Source organism: Vipera berus (assembly GCF_964194415.1).
Source record: "Vipera berus genome assembly, chromosome: W".
NCBI classification, from domain to species: domain Eukaryota; kingdom Metazoa; phylum Chordata; class Lepidosauria; order Squamata; family Viperidae; genus Vipera; species Vipera berus.
In genome coordinates, this window is record NC_138210.1 from 56,545,122 (window position 1) to 56,562,484 (window position 17,363).

The following is a 17,363-nucleotide window of genomic DNA, read 5'->3' on the forward strand; positions in this document are numbered from 1 at the left end:
GAAAGCTTTGATCTACAACAGAGTTCTTTCACAGGAAAAAGATGACATTTTTATCATCTTGTAACAAACAAACCATAACAGTTCTAAAATCTATAAAAAAGAAGCCTCTTATAGCTAATTACACAAGAGGCTTTATGGACGTAATAAAATATCCAATGGCATATCCACAAATAAAACTCATTTATAAATTGGGCTACATCAAATCTTCCCATCTACTCATTGTGCAAAAACCTGATAAACATTTAAAATGTGAATTACAAAATCAATATTTTGGAATTTACTTTCATGCTTTTCGTCGTGGTTTATTTATTTTATTTATTTATTTATGGGACTTATATGCCGCCCTATCTCCCGAAGGACTCAGGGCGGCTCACAACAATAAAACAGCTATAAAAAACAGTAATACAAATATTTAAAAAGAATTAAATTACAAAGCCCCATAATTAATTACTAAAACCAATAAATTAAAACAATATTTAAAAAACCCCATCCTCAGGTTGCAGCATTCATGTCTTGGTTGGCTTTGAAAGGGGGTTAGTATACCATCATATTACATTTGTGCAACAAGTCTGTTTTAGGCCTTATATGGTTAGAAGTGGAGAAGCATTTAGAATATGTAGTAATAAATCCCCCTAATTAGGAACAATACTTTTCTCCCTTTTATAGGACACTGTGATGTTTTCATGCAATTGGAAGAGATTTCCCAGTGTGTCACACTGTCAAGAAGCAAATATATTACTTTATTTATTTCTCATCACACAGGGGGGGGGGATTAGAAAAGGAATAAACTGTTCCCAGGATAAAGTAGGCACAACTTCAGATGTATTTAAACAAAAAATATGAAGTTAGAATTATTTAATCTCTCCATACGAAGACATCTGACCAAATTATTTCTTTTGGCCAAATGATTTGGAATTTCCAACCCATGTGTGGTTGGTAAAGTTTGACGATATAGGTGGCATATAATCAATCGATCAATTAATCCAACCCACTATAAATGGCAGATTCTAGGACATTTGAGCCCCTCCCCCTTTAAAAAAAAGGAAATGGTAGCATGTAATCATTCTTTTAGAATGCTGTTCGCTTAGAAGACAGGGAATTTTAAAGCAGTCCTCAAGGTCTTATATAAATAAAGATTATAGCTCACAAGGCACTGTTTAAGGGCTAATAGCTATGAACTACATGTTCCATTAGTTGATTACTATTAAGGTTCGGTTGGGAACAGTTAAGAAAGCGGCCTGGTGGGACAATATTGGAAGAAGTATAGTTTGCCTACTATGGAAGAATGGGTACTTAAGGTATCGAATCTTGCAGAAATGTCTTAAGATTTCTGCTTATTTGAAGGATCACTCGCAAGAAAGATATATTTCAGTTTGGAGGAGATGGATAGATTATATTCAGAATAAATATGGGACTAAAAAGTTCCATTTAGCTTATGAGTAGATTTTAGATTGTTATTAATTTTAGTATTAGTATTGATTATATTTTGTTTAAGTTATTATGTTTTTAATAATTTGAATGTATCAATGTTAAAGGGGAGTTAAAGCACATTATGAATTTGGTTAATTTTATAATGGATAATTTTAGTTAGAATATGATTATTATATCTATGACCCTGTATTCAGCTCTGGGAAGTGGGGGGGGAAGGGGGGTGGTTTGGGGCGGGTGGGTTTTGGGGATATGTATTGTAAAAAAAATTTGTAAAACTCTTTAATAATAATAAAAAAAGAATGCGGCCTGGTTTGTCTGACAACCAATTTGCAACGATATTACCGGTAGCAATCTGCCCGCGTTAAATCGACTGAACAGGGGAACTGCCAAGCCACCGAGTACTGCAGTCCTTGAAACGCTACCACGCTAGAAAGGCTTTCTGCTCACGGCGTGGAAGGATTAATTTACAGCAGGGGTCCTCAAGCTTGGCAACTTGAAGACTTGTGGACTTCAGTTCCCAGAATTCCTCAGTCAGCTTTGCTGGCTGAGGAATCCTGGGAGTTGAAGTCCACAAGTCTTCAAGTTGTCAAGCTTTGAGGACCCCTGAATTACAACAAGAGGGAGGAGTTCACGGCGACCACCTCAGCCTGGGATGTGCGTGTGAGAAAGGCGTTCCTCCGCCCGTCGAAAAGCATGGCGACGGAAAGGAGTTTCTTCCCTCAGAAAAGGAAATGGGGGGGAGGAGGAAGGAGAGAAGGGGAGAACAATTCCTCATCCAAGGCGCGAGCCGAGATGGAGGAGAGGGCTTGGCGGTTGGGGCGCGCGCCTTCCTCTGGCCGCTTGGAAAAAAAGGCGGGAAAACCCCAAAGGGGGGAAGTTAATGGCGGATGCTGCTCCCTCAGCGTCTGGAAAATGCGAGTCCCTAATCCGCTCCGGGGTGGGGGGGTGCAATAGTTCACTTGGTGATGTAAGCATAAGTATAAGGCAGGACCAAGTAATGCCCTATTTTAAGGTACGGTTGTTTTGAGTTTCTAGAAAAATGGTTTAGTGGGATTAGCTGTCTTTTTTTCAGTACAGGTAGTCCTCGACTTAAAACAGTTTATTTAGTGACCGTTCAAAGTAACAAGAGTGCCGAGAAAAGTGACTTATTACCAGTTTTTCCACACTTACCACCGTTGCAGCATCCCCATAGTCACGTGATTTACATTTGGATGCTGGACAACTGACCCACATTTATGATACTTGCAGTGTCCTGGGGTCAGTCATGTGATCTCCTTTTGTGACCTTCTGATAAGCAAAGTCAATGGGGAAGCCAGATTCACTTAACAACCGTGTTACTAATTTAAGAGCTGCAGTGATTCGCTTAACGAATGTGGCGAGAAAAGTTATAAAGGGCAAAACTCATTTAACAAATTTCTCACTTAACATAAGGGGCCTGTTCTTGTCATAGCCAACCCCCCACTCTTTTGTGTTGATCAATATCGTGGGATAAAAGTGGATTATCAATTACTTTATACATTATACTTGAATTGTGGAAAGTCATACTGTAGTTGCTACTTCCTTCAGCAATAAGTAGTACTAATACTATAGTAAAATTGTGGTTTGTAAAGGGCAGCACTTAGGAATCAAGAATTTCCTGACAACATTTTTAGATCTAGAAATGGGGTTAATGTGTCAGTTAGCAGATTTTACTGTCGCCTAATGCTTTTCTGCACTGTAGTTATTACATAGTCTATCTACTATGTCTAAAGCAGCCAGGAATAAAGCTTGCTTAAGAAATCCCATTCAGGGGTGATGGCCAGGAATTTTGTCCAGACTGTCTTAAAACAGCACTGGTTTGTTGATTCCTGAATTTTTAAAATTTTTCCCACCTTTGCATGGGCAGAATTTTCAGTCATATGGGTCCCATTGATACAATTTTTGTATTAGCCCCGTGCTGATTATCCTTCATACTAGGTATCTTCCTATTTAGACATCCACTTTTAGACCAATAAAAAGAAAAACGGTTTTATCATTCTTCCTGTTATTTGAGGAAGAGCCCAAGAAAGGCCCCAGGGCAAGAAAGGCTCTAAGGCAAAACTGGGAAAATTCTTGCAAAATTTACTGGAGAAGGAAAGAAGGTCCAGCCTTTCACTTTTTACTATTGTGGGGTCCTTGGTGCTCTGAACTTGGTGGTTTTCTTGCAGACATTTTATTACCAAAATAGGTAACATCATCAGTGCTAGATGATTAGACTTCTAGCACTGATGTTACCTAGTAGTTCATTACCTAGTTTGGTAATGAAACGTGTGCTGGAAAACCACCAGGCTCAGAGAGCATTAAGGAATCCACAATTCAATCTTGAGCTACAAATATTTTCTTCTGTTGATATTTTCACTATTCTATCACTGAAGAAGAGTGGGAATGAGATTGGTCTTTCAATATTTTACTAATTAATTTATTTTTAAAAAGTGATCAACGGATGAACTGAAGGGGTAAAAAAGGGATTTGTCAATCAAGGTTTCTTCAGAAGATGAAAAAACATACACGTTCACCAGAAATCCAGATTGAAAGAAATACAGGAATCGGAGGAGCCATGGAATTTAGGTCTTTGCATACAATGAAATGAAGCGCAAATCTGCTCTGCTATTTTGGAACAGGTTGAAAAACATTCCTGATGCATAGCAGAAAAAGATAGGTGAAAGTTGCATTCCCAAGGTAGAGAGAGGACAACACTGTGCATTCCTGTCCTTGAGAAAGAGTGGGCCATGCTCATGCTGTGCAGATAAGCCCTCAGTCTATGATGTAGTTCAGAATAAATCATTTTTATCAGAAGATCTTTATTTTTTATTTTTATTTTTTATTTTAATTGCATTTATATCCTGCCCTTCTCCGAAGACTCAGGGCGGCTTACAAGCTTAGCAGTAGCCTTCATTCTATGTATATGCCTGCTTATTAGGGCTTTCACACACACCCCAAGCGGCATTATTACAAAGTCAGCTTATTGCCCCCAACAATCTGGGTCCTCATTTTACCTACCTCGGAAGGATGGAAGGCTGAGTCAACCTTGAGCCTGGTGGGATGCGAACCTAAATAATTTTATTATTAAAGTTTGCAAATGCAAACAAAACCCAATGCAAACTAATTAGTATGAAAAGAATGCAGAGAAAAACAATGAAAAAAGAAAAGATATATATAAAGAAAGGACTTCCCCCTTCATCAAGACATACACGATTTCAGTAACATTACCTAGGTCTTGATTTAGAAGCACACTAACTATATAGAGTATTATCTCAAGGTGATATTTAACACATAACCTAAAATAGTAATAGTAATCACTATTTCAGCTACCAAAAATTGAAGGAAAATATAATTATCCACATTGGTCATGCTAGCTGATTATGGTGAAATCAGGAAGACGTACTGCCTCTCACCTTGTGCTCCTTGATCTCTCTGTGGCTTTCATGGTATCGTGTTGGACTGACTTTGAGGGTTGAGGTTGGGAAACCCTATTTTACAGTGGTTCTTTCTCTGTTGCCAATTCTAATCAGTGATGGTGGGTGGAGAGAGACAGAGCCCATAGCCCGCCACTGGGGCAGTACTGCAGAATTCAATGTTTTCTCCCCTTCTGTTTAACATCTACAAGGAATTTTCCAGATGAGGTCATTGTTTTGAGATCCAGTATCATCGGTAAGGGACTTGGTGGCTCAGTGGGTTAGGACGCTGAGCTTGTTGATCAGAAGATCGGCAGTTTGGCGGGTCAAATCCCGAGTGCCGTGTAGCAGAGTGAACGCCTGTTACTCGTCCCAGCTTCTGCCAACCTAGCAGTTCGAAAGCACGTAAAAATGCAAGTAGAAAAATAGGGACCATTACGGTGGGAAGGTAACCGTTCCGTGCGCCTTTGGCGTCTAGTCACGCCGGCCACATTTATTTATTTATTTGATTTGTATACCGCCCTTCTCCCTAAGGACTCAGGGCGGTGAACAGTGACATAAATAATAGAATGTACAAATATAGATATTGAAAATAAATTAAACCCTATGAAAATAAATTAAACCCTAATTTAGCCCAAATGTAGGAGATAGTTACCTTAAGATACAAGCACTGGCTCTTCGGCTTTGAAACGGAGATGAGCACCAGCCCCTAGAGTCGGAAACGACTAGCACGCATGTGTGGGGGAACCTTGACCTTGACCTTTATCATCAGTAAGGAGATTATATCCAGTTCTAAGTCTTAATCCTGTACCATTCTAGGCAATGCTGTTGAAGTCGTAGCTCTCTATGTGGAAGCTAAGTGGGTGTGGATGGGAGGAACAGGTTCAGGCTCAATATTAGAAAGACTATGTGGTTGTCTCCTCCCCTCCCCCCCTCCGCACACACACAAACATATCAGTTCTAGGAATACAATTCCATTTTTAAGTCTCAATGTGATGGTACTTTTCCATCTGATTGTGTCCCATAGGGCACAATCTTGGCGTCCTTTGGACTCTCAGTTCCTATTCAAAGATCAGGTGGCGCTTGTGGCCAAGAGGGCTTTGCACAGATACATTTGCACCTTTTTCTGAGTTGGCAGGCTCTTCAAACAGTCAGTCATGCCCTGGCCACTTCACAATTGCATTACTGCAGTGGAGCTGCCCTTGAAGACCACCCAGAAGCTACAACTGGTCTAGAATGCAACAGCACACTGGCAGGAGCAGCACATGAATCTGTGACCCTACCTGTACTGCTTCACAATATGTTCTGGTTACCAGTTGGTTTCTAGGTGCCAATTTCCAACTTTAAAGTACTGTTTGGCATAGGGCCTGGCTATCTAAGAGATCGTATATTTCTATGGTCTGGTGTGATCAAGGAGGATACGGTAGGCGTGCTCCAGATTTTATCCCTCAAATGGTGTCATCTGTTCTGATTTGGTTGATTGATCTTAAGTGGTGTGTCTACTTGGTTGCAATGCCTGCCATCTGGAATACAATGTACCCCCAGAGATTCGTGTAGCTACCATGAAGATGTTCGGAAGAGTTAGGGGTAAAAGGAAACCAGGCTATCAAAGAACATGGTGGCTGGCCACCACTCAAGCTGACGCCTGCCAGAGCATATAAGAACTCAAGATGTGGAGAGACTTGGCCCATAGAATTGCCCAAGAGCTGGACACGACTGAATAGATAACATCATCACCGTCGTGATATTTCAGAAAAAAAATACATTATTTCATCTTTGAGGGCTTTTTTTTCCAAAAGGATAACTTTTATTTTGAATTTTGGAAGGAAACATTTCCCCCTTTTGTAGGACTAACCTCACTTGAAACTTTTGATGTGACAACAGAAATATTTGGGAAGCTAGAACATTTTCCACTGGCCCAGGTGTTATGTTTTCCCAATGCCTGATATGTTCCTAACGCCTTATATCTTCCTCCAGAAAAAAAGGAAATGACGCTTTCGTGGAATGACCTTGTGGTTTGGGGTCACAGGAAGGGTCTTCTTAATTGGATGAGGGGCTGATAAAAGCCCATTCCGAATGGCCAGCAATCTGTGCCTCTTGTCACTGATTGGCTCTTCCTTTACCAGTTTGGCTTCAGGCATTTGCTGGCTCTTAAGATGCTGGGGCAAGCGAAAAATAAAAAAAGTTAGCTTTGGCTGAAGCTGAGGGAAACCTAGCTTGAAGATCTTAAGCCCAGCAGTTGTTCTCTCTGGCTCAACAGTGTTTTCTTCTTCATTAGACACTGACTTGTCCTAGAAAGATGGAGATAAAAAAGCAATAAAAATGAGGGACCAGGCGTATTAGGGTTGTCTTCTGAAATCCCTACATTTCTAATCGTCCCCACTTTATATTCCACCAAAACAAACGTTCATCTGTAAGGATACAAAATGGTTATATTGCCTAGAAGTGCCAGAACGTATAGTCCAACTCCTCTGGTAGATCCTAGAGAAGGGTAGCCCTGAGGATCTGTGTGAATTTGTTAAATCTATGTGATCAGAGAATGTATATCAAGAGTGGGGATGATTTTGGAATCCAAATTCTTTGGTCCTCTTAACTCTAGGATAGGGAAATATGAATCTAATCAAAAATTAGGAGCTAAAGGGGACTCTTGAGTTCTGATTATGAAAATGGATTGAACAGATGGTTGGTTATAGGTTTAACAAATGCTGTTACATTTAATCACTGAATAAATCATCTTCACTAATGCTGTGCTTTAGTATCAAATTCTGGGAAAGGGTCAGAGAACAAAGAAATTATTGCCTGTGGTCCTTAAAAGTTTTTAAGAGGTATTGCATTGCCTCCTATCAGACATGAGAATAAAAACCCAAAACACATCCATCTATGTTAATTTGTGGATTTTCTCACTTTGGGAAATCATATAGTAGCTTGCTGTCAGTTCCTAGTGAAGGAAGACTAACAATGTCCTAGAACAAGTCTGGAATAATCAGTTAAGTTTCCTATACCTTATTCTATCTCATATCTAACCAGTTCGGATTCTGATTCAATTTTAATGAAATTTTTGTACTTCATTAAAAGAGGTAATTGGTGTATTAAAAATGACAGCACTCTACTAATTGCTTTAACTCTCATAATAGACAAGGTGGACAAGTGATAAAAGAAACATATAAACTGTGGCCCTGACATTCTTGCATGCAACAAAGCGCATGTATTAAATGGTGAAACTTGATTCATGACATCACAATGCCTACTTTGTTGTTCCGGCAGGTTTTTTCCCCCCACTGCCTTCCTCAGTCCTTTAGAGCAGAGCTCTCACGTAATATGTTCTCTACAACATTTGTTAAAGCATGTACCGCCTTTCCCCGAAAATAAGACCCAGTCTTATATTTTTTTTGCCTCCAAAAGAGGCAGTAGGTCTTATTTTCGGGGGATGTTTTTTCCTAACACCTGCTTCGCCTCACGGTGGCACCAACAAGCCCATCCAGCAGGAGGCTGTGTGGCCTGCCACGCCGTGCCACCACGAGGCGAGGCAGGTGGGGGAGGGGGTGGAGCTGCCCCAAGCGCCCCATAGGTGCCCAAACACTTTTCCCCTGAATGGAGATCTGACGGAGACTGGAAGCTCCGTCTGCTTATGAATGGGGTGCTTGGAGATGGAGCAGTCAGCTTCGTTCCCAAGCGCCCCACAGGCACCCAAACACCTTTCCCCCGAACGGAGATTGCTCCATCTCCAAGTGCCCCATTCACAAGCAGCCGGAGCTTCCAGTCTCCGTCAGATCTCCATTCGGGGGGGGGATTGTTTGGGCGCCTATGGGGCACTTGGTTATGAACAAATTGCTTCATTCCCAAGTGCCCCATAGGCGCCCAAACACTGTGTGCGGAGTTACCTGCTCTGTGCTAAGGGGCTGGTGGGCTGCGGCGGCTACTGGACACCATCAGCCCCCATGTACTCACCGCTGCTTGTGCTGACCATGCCCACCCCCCAGGCTTATTTTTGGTAGGGCTTATATTAGGCCCACCCCAAAAAATCAGGCTTGAGCTTATTTTTAGGAAACATGGCAGGCAGGCATTGTGAGGAACACTGTTCTCTGTAAAGCTGCAACTGAATATGGTCATTTAGAAAAGATAACAAGTCTGCTCCTATGACTGGCACACTTGCTTGCACCACCTATTTTAGAATCTAGCAGTAAAGTATCTGATCTTTACGTGGTCATGCCTATACTTTTGGGGCAAGAAGGCTGAGGATGAAAAAGTAACCAAGATTACATAACTCACCTATGCAGGGAAAGCAGTTGAACGAAGGTTTGAGAGACTTTTTTTAATGAAATAATGCCAATTTCAAGATTTGCACCACAGTTTTTATAGGTTTTTCACCTCAGAATGACAGGAAACGTATCCGTTTTCAGCAGTCATAGTCAGAAGGGACTCCAAAGATTGCAGAGAGAGGACTCAAGGGCCACATATTACTTACCTCTAATATAACACCACCTGTCTCTTCCACACATTCTTTTCCTCTCTCACACACAACATGTACAGTACATATATAAGCAGCCTAAATCTGGCAGGTAAAGGTAAGCAAATATGCTTGTATTCTGCATACTGACCTCTTCCTTTGGATCAATCTCTTCTTGCTCAATAGAGGTCAAAGATTTCTCTGAAAACATCATATCACCTGTACGGTTATCAGTCATCTACAAGAACAATATAGGGTTGAATAGGATTGGCAGAGAGGAAGGATATGGTTTCAAAAACCCTAATAGCTAAGGTACTGCATGGCTACGGGATCTTTTGATCAGAATTTCCATGCAGTCCCCTCCGATGCACAGAAAAATACCCATTCCATCAATATGATAGGAGACCATTAAGGAAATGTACATTCAAACATGCTCCGGGGTTATATAGAGCCACAGCAAAGAAGCAGTACAACTTTTCGGAGCATTTAAATTAGGTCCTTGCCATGGCTGGCCTCAAGCTTGGGCAAGGTCTGTGGCAGTTTGTCTCCCTGGAACTCTCTGTTAGAGCATTGCTGGATATAGGACTACTTGAAAATCACACTGGGCAGTAGAGAGGTTTCAGAGCCATGTTTATGATTTCCCATAATGCTCTTGATGCAAATTTCCCTGGGACATTGCTGAAATGAAAATGGTGAACTGCAGCGCTAATTGCCAAAAAAATGATGGCAATCTCAAATCTGTAAGGGGAGTGCAGGCAGCTGGCAGGCCGTTGAGACTATAAAGGTAAAGGTAAAGGTTCCCCCGCACATGCGTGCTAGTCGTTTCCGACTCTAGGGGCCGGTGCTCATCTCCGTTTCAAAGCCGAAGAGCCAGCGCTTGTCCGAGGACGTCTCCGTGGTCATGTGGCTGGCATGACTAGACGCCAAAGGCGCACGAAACGCTGTTACCTTCCCACCGTAGTGGTCCCTATTTTTCTACTTGCATTTTTACGTGCTTTCGAACTGCTAGGTTGGCAGAAGCTGGGACGAGTAACAGGCGCTCACTCTGTTACGCGGCACTCGGGATTCGACCCGCCAAACTGCCGACCTTCTATCGACAAGCTCAGCGTCCTAACCCACTGAGCTACTATCAAAGAATGCTGACATTGTACTTTATACCTGTAACACAATAAGGTTAAAAATTGGCAATTGTGTCATTTCAATCAGAACAGTTTGGGATTTGCTTTACTGAACTTTGCTGCGTATTCCTAACAGGCAGTGAGCCAACTCAGAATTATCCTCCTTATGTGCTTTTTTTCATATCTGCAAATAGTTTTTTTTTTAAATTGGGAGCACAAGTGTATCCCACTTCTATCACTCTGGTGGTACAGTTTGCCCAACCACTTCAATCTGCTTCTTATGTAAACCGGTTCTTAATAGTGGTGGTAACAGAGAAGCTGTGGAGGAAAGAGAATAAATAGATGGATTCACAGCTGCGTTAGAACCAAAGTTTCATTTAGCTATATAAATATTTGTATCTCCTAACATCTGATATTATATATATATATATATATATATATATATATATATATATATATATATATATATATATATATATACACACACACACACATATATACACATACACACTATACACACACACACACACACACACACACACCCTATGGAGGTAATTATAAACACTAATAAAACTCAAAAAAACCCCAACAGATTTTAAGTAAGACAGCAGGTTATAAATACTTCAAATACATACAAACTTCTATCAGCTGACTTCATCAAAATCCAGCGGAATTAAACTTTAAGACATTGAAAAAAAAATCTCTCAGAACTTGTTAAGGCTCCATACAGCATATGTCCATCACTGTGTCAAAGTGAATATAGCTATCCAAGATTCTTAATGTTTAAATAAGGTATACGTTTTTTTCCTATTTTCTATAGCTTACTCACTTTACTGATTTCATAGTGTCTGGAAAAAGTGGAATTTCCTATTCTCTGATGCTTATTCTCCTCATGGTGGTAGTTGGGGGGCAGCTTACTGATGTCAACTGGAGTATCAAATTGGTCTTTCCCCAGCACTTCCTACAAATGGCAAAGAATGATCCTTATGTACAGTACAGAGAAAGTAAACAAGTTTTACCTAAAGCCAATGAAAGTTAAAAAGTGCACAAACAAATCCTATGCGTCAAAAATATTTCCAAGAATGGATTTGCCAAACTTTTGCTAAAATGTGTAAACTTCAGGACGTAGACAAAAATTTGCATACAATTATTACATCAGCTTGAATGTAAAATAAGATTCTCTTCAGAGCTGCCAAATATGTTGTCCATTTATTGTGAGGAGTCTGCCTTTTCTAAAAGGATACTATACAGTAGTACTTTAGTTTAAAACATCTAAGCTTCTTAGATAGGATCTGATAAAATTGCACAGCAGTAGAATTTCCCTTCCACTTGTTCACAGAAGGAATTGGACCCTTCTTCTTTTGCTCCTTACCCGACTTTGCTCAAAGAGGTTGCTAAACTTCTGGAACAGTCTATCCATGCTGGAGGGGAGGAAGGTAGCAGAAGCTGTACCCCCCTGCTTCAGAGATGTCAGTCCCCATACCCCACAAAAAAGTACAAGCAGCAGCATCTTTGCCTAGTCCGCCGTTCTGCAGCTGCCTGAGCTAGACCTGCATAAAAGGCAGAAACGAGAGGAAAGATCAGAGAAGAAAAGTCCTACAAACATTGCCCCTTCTGGCTGTTTCCCAGCCTCCTTGCTTGTTTATAAGTAAAGTAAGGTAAAGGTTCCCCCACACATGCGTGCTAGTCTCGCCAATGGGGCTGTGGGTCCGAGACCCTTGGCTCATCAGTGGAAGCAAAGAAGCCTCTTTGCCTCCATCTGATGATCCTTTTGGGGAACTGCCAATGGCTGGCACTAATCATCTAACAAGCACGTAAAAATGCAAGTAGAAAAATAGGGACCACTACGGTGGGAAGGTAACAGCATTCTGTGCGCCTTTGGCATCCAGTCATGCCGGCCACATGACCACGGAGACGTCTTTGGACAAGCGCTGGCTCTTCGGCTTTGAAACGGAGATGAGCACCGGCCCCTAGAGTCGGAAACGACTAGCACGCATGTGCAGGGGAACCTTTACCTTACCTTTATATATATTGGGAGAGATAAGAAAAAGATTTAAATAATTGAACAGACATTTTCATTAATAAACATTAATCAGCAGTAACATGTTATTCATTTTTCCTCCAAGATCTGATGCTCAGATGCTGCAGAGACGGACCTGGCTGAAACCAAATGCCGCGTGAGTAAGCTGACTGCACAGGAACGTGAAGAGCTGCTTAAAGAGATCTTTGCAATGCAGGAGAAAGAGGGGGCAGCCCAGGAAACCCCGCAGGGAGCCTCAGAAACCCTGGTGAGTCTTTCCCTAACGGCCACGAGGGCTCCAAACATGGCGCCTGCCACCCTTAGTGACCCCGGGACCCCAGGGCTTTTGGTGCGAACCCCCCCTCCCAGCTGTGAGCTACAGCTTCCTGGGGCAAGCGGAAACAAGATGGCTCCGCCCACGTGGTCTGGAACAGGAAACAAGATGGCGGCCGCCAGTAACCCCACGCGGTCTAACAGAGACAAAGACTTTTTAAGCCTGGAAAGCCAGCAGTCCCTGGCATCCAACCAGAATAGCCAGCAGTCCCTGGCATACAGCAGAAATGACATGCAAAATCCCGAGTTCTCCCCCCCACAAAGCCTAAAGTGCTATGATGACAATGAGGTCTGTCCAGCCAAAACTGTTACAACGGCTCTCCAGACAGCCATGCAAGCCTTGGCCAGCGCTTTAGAGGCCAGCAAGACAGCGGCAGCAGCATCAGGGGTGCCCAGCCCCCCCCCAGGCCTCCTATTCTCTCCCCAGGGCCCAACTGCCGGGGCGGGTCCAGCCTGAAACCTCCCAACGATCAAACCCCACAGCTTCCTACCTTCTCTTCAGGTCTTCATGAACAGCGATGGGCTTCTCAGGGCAAAACAGACAATGATGAAAATCCATGTGCTTGCAGCAACGATAAAAATCCACGTGCTTGCAATTCTAAGAACAAAATGCCGGCCGGCAAATCTGGGCTCCGCCCCCCCAATGCCTCATGGGAAGAAGGGAGAAATCCTGAACAACGCCCTCCCCCGGATCACATGGTTCCCGGGCACGCCCATCTGGAGTTACTAAATAATCAACAAGAAAAAATTCCCTCCTTGTCCACTAGAGGGATACCTTCCCCTTTTAATGATAAAGGAACTGAAAAATGTTTCATCTGTGGCTCTGAGGAGCACCTCAAGAAAGACTGCCCCCATCAACATCAAGCCCCTAAACGTGGTCCCAATCAAGTAAGGGGCAAGGGGCAAGGAAGGGGGCGTGGCAGGGGCAAGGGAAATTCACTGCATACTTGTTCCCTCACCCCCACAACAAAGGCTGATAGCTCCACTGACTTATGGTTACTGGACTCTGGAGCTTCTTCTCACATTACTAATATGAGTCAAGGTTTTAAAAGGTTAAAGAAAATTAACTCATCTGTCAAGGTTGCAAACGGTGATACTACTTCAATTGTTGCAGAGGGGTTTGTTTCTGTACCTGGGCTTGGCAAAGTTGAGGGTGTCTTGCACGCTCCCTCCATAGCCAACAACCTATTGAGCATTACCAAATTGTGTGACGATGACAAAGTGGAAGTTTTATTTCGCAAGGGGGGAGGTCATGTCACCAGGGACCAGAAGGTCATTGGAAATATTACAATCATAAACGGCTTACCATATTTTTCTCCCAAGCCACCACAGCCTGCCCCAAGGCTTTCCAAGGGCAGTGTGGGCAAGGAGCCTGAATCTCAGCAGGCACCTACAGCACCACTCAAAGCAACTAGAGCCAAGAGGGTGTCAATGGGGAAGCCGATTCACAATAAGTGCGTCCACCTCATGCACAGAAGGCTAGGACATGCAAGCTTCCCTGTAGTTAAAAAGATGGGAGAATTTGCTGAGGGAGTCCAGCTCAAGGACTGTGACGTGTTTCTGGACTGTGCCATTTGCAAGAAAACAAAGAGGAAGGCTGCCCCGACCTCAAAGGTGTCATTACGCAAGACTCAATATCCATACCAACTAGTACATGTTGACCTAGTTGGGCCTTTTACACCTTCCCTAGGAAAGAAAAGATATTTTCTCACTGCCGTTGATGATTTTTCACGTTACGGTCACGTGTATACCCTCACAGAAAAATCTGAAGCCTTTGACGCCATAAAGTCGCTGTACAACTTCGTAGAGACCCAGTACAAGACCAAGATCGCACAATTGCAGAGCGATCGCGGGGCTGAGTTCATGTCTCAGAAGTTCCAGGACTGGGTAAGGCGTAAGGGCATCCGCCATTTCCTAACTGCACCATTCACGCCTTCGCAAAATGGTGTAGCTGAGAAAAGGAATGGAATCCTGCAAACCATGATGCGTAGTCTGATTGCAGACGCAAAAGTCCCAGAATCATACTGGGGAGAGGCGGTCCATTACGCTAATTACACCTTAAACCGCACCTGGAGCAGTGTTGTGAACCAGACCCCATATTTCCTGGTTCACGGTAGGAAACCAAATCTGGCACATTTGCGCGTGTTTGGTTCCTATGCATGGGTACACATCCCCAAGCAGCTGCGGAAGAAGGGGAGATCTGTTTCCCAGAGACTAAGGTTCTTGGGCTATGCTCCTGGCTCCAAGGCCTATCGTTTCCTGGGAGAAGGGGGCAGGCCTGTGACTTCCCAATCTGCCTCTTTCGAAGAGGACTCCAATTGGACTCAGATCCACTCAAATGATCTGAGCCCATATGCCAACCGACCCAGCAAGGACACACCGACCGCGACATCGCCAGAGGCGACCTCGTACCCTGCCACCGACGAAAGTGAGGAACAAGACGAAGATGCATCCAGTCCCATGGAGGAAGACACACCGTCTTCACCCCCAGCGACACCTCAGAAACCCGCGGAAGAAAAGAGCGGTGAGTGGCAGAAGGTAAGGAGGTCAAAGCGGTCCAACAAAGGGGTCCCACCAAAGAGAATTGACATTGGCCACATCGCGTCTGTCAACAGCGTTGTGGTCACCCCAAAATCCTTCTCTGACATCCAGGAGCTGCCCATCGAGGAGCAGGAGAGATGGCAGCTCGCGATGGAGAAGGAAATGCAGAGCTTAAAACAACTTAAGGTCTTCACCCCCCAGCAACCACCAAAGGAAAGGAAAGTCATTGGCACAAGGTGGGTTTACAAGGCCAAACCACTTGCCAATGGTCTCTACCTGTATAAGGCCCGTTTGGTAGCCCAGGGCTTCGCTCAGCATTATATGGAAGACTACTCGGAGACTTACTCTCCTACCGTCCGGGCAGAGAGCGTCAAGGCCGCCCTCATGACTGCAGCCGCTCTGGGAGAAGAAGTCTTCCAATTCGACATCCAGACGGCTTACCTCCACGCCAACTTGGACCGGCAGATCTACGTGAGAGCTCCTCCTGGCTACCAGCAAGAAGGGGGAAATACATGGTTGCTTCACAAAGGGTTATATGGTCTTAAACAGTCAGGGAAATTATGGTATGACTGTCTTAGAAAGAGTTTAGAACGAGTTGGTTTCTCAGAATCTCATGCAGATCAATGTGTTTTCACACGCAATTCCAAGGGAACCACAGAACGGGTGTTAGTTTATGTGGACGACCTATTATATGTAGGGCCTAACAAGGAAAGGTGTGATGAATTTGCCAAGGCCCTGGAAGAAAAGTTTACTCTGAAGTCTTTGGGGCGGGTTGACAAGTACTTGGGTGTGCATATTTTGGCCACTAAGGGGGGGTTCGCTCTATCTCAAAAAGAAAAGATAGAGGAATTACTGGCCAAATGCAAAATGACAGAATCTAATCCTACGCATAGCCCAATGCAAAGCGACTTTTACAACCACACCCATAAGGACGGTCCTGAGTTCACAGATAACACGCTTTACAGATCTGTGATTGGCTCCTTGCTATACATCAGCAATTGGAGCAGACCTGACATAGCTTTAGCTGTGAATCTATTGTCCAGGCACGTGGAACACCCAAAGGAATTCCACTGGACTGCTGTCAAAAGGGTGCTTAGATACCTAAAGGGCACAGCTGATGCTCTTCTTATGCTAGAACCAGAGAAGGGGAAGACGGCCCAGCTCTCCGCTTACTCAGACGCAGACTGGGCTGGAGACACCAAAACTAGACGGAGCACTTCTGGTTTCCTCATATTGTTAAATGGCTGCCCAATACATTGGCATGTTAGGCAGCAAAAATTTATTTCTTGCTCCACGGCCGAGGCTGAATATGCCAGCCTGTCAGACACGGCCAATGATTTGACTTGGTTCAATGAACTGATAACAAGCATCTGGGCATCTCCCCCTCTGCCCATCCAAATTCTAGAGGACAACACTGCCGCAATTGCAATCTCGGAGGCTTATGCAGTAGGCTCCAGATCTTGCCATATAGACATACGATATAAAAATGTCAGGCAGCTTACCAAAAGGGGTTTTATACATGTTGAGCACTGTGATACAGCTGACCAGATAGCTGATCTGTTTACCAAGCCTGTTCCCATTGACCGGCACAACCTTCTGTGTAAGCGTTTGTGTTTGGCCTTCTGAATGTTTTTCATGCATGTCTATGACACCTGCTCACCCCTTACATACATTCACTGGTCCCTGTCATTGGCTGGCAAGAAGGGGAATTGTTAGATGATTAGTGCCAGCCATTGGCAGTTCCCCAAAAGGATCATCAGATGGAGGCAAAGAGGCTTCTTTGCTTCCACTGATGAGCCAAGGGTCTCGGACCCACAGCCCCATTGGCGAGAGAGTTTTATGGTCAAGGAGGGGCCAAGACCCCCCATAAATACCTCTGCACGAGGGGCTGCTCTTTGTTCTCTTTTTCCAGCTTCTAGTTCTATTCTCCAGTTCTTAGCTCTTAGTCCTTCTCTTGTATTAGTCATGTAATGCTAGCTTGTTTTGTTTTATTTTATTTCTCTCTCACATGCAGGCATGAATGCTTTCATGCCAAGTATTTCTTTCTTTTTGATCTATCA

The 17,363-nt window shown here is 43.6% G+C and overlaps 1 protein-coding gene across 1 annotated transcript; it reads right to left on the reverse strand.

The window, feature by feature from the left end:
* Window positions 1-6,805: 6,805 nt before the first annotated feature.
* Window positions 6,806-11,919, reverse strand: LOC308676104 (dickkopf-like protein 1; the record flags this gene model as incomplete). Its single annotated transcript, XM_081341832.1, has 4 exons — window positions 6,806-7,135; window positions 9,443-9,529; window positions 11,239-11,370; window positions 11,782-11,919. The coding sequence occupies 4 exons, from the start codon at window positions 11,917-11,919 to the stop codon at window positions 6,806-6,808; spliced, it is 687 nt and encodes a 228-aa protein (XP_081197958.1).
* Between the last annotated feature and the right edge of the window lie 5,444 nt (window positions 11,920-17,363).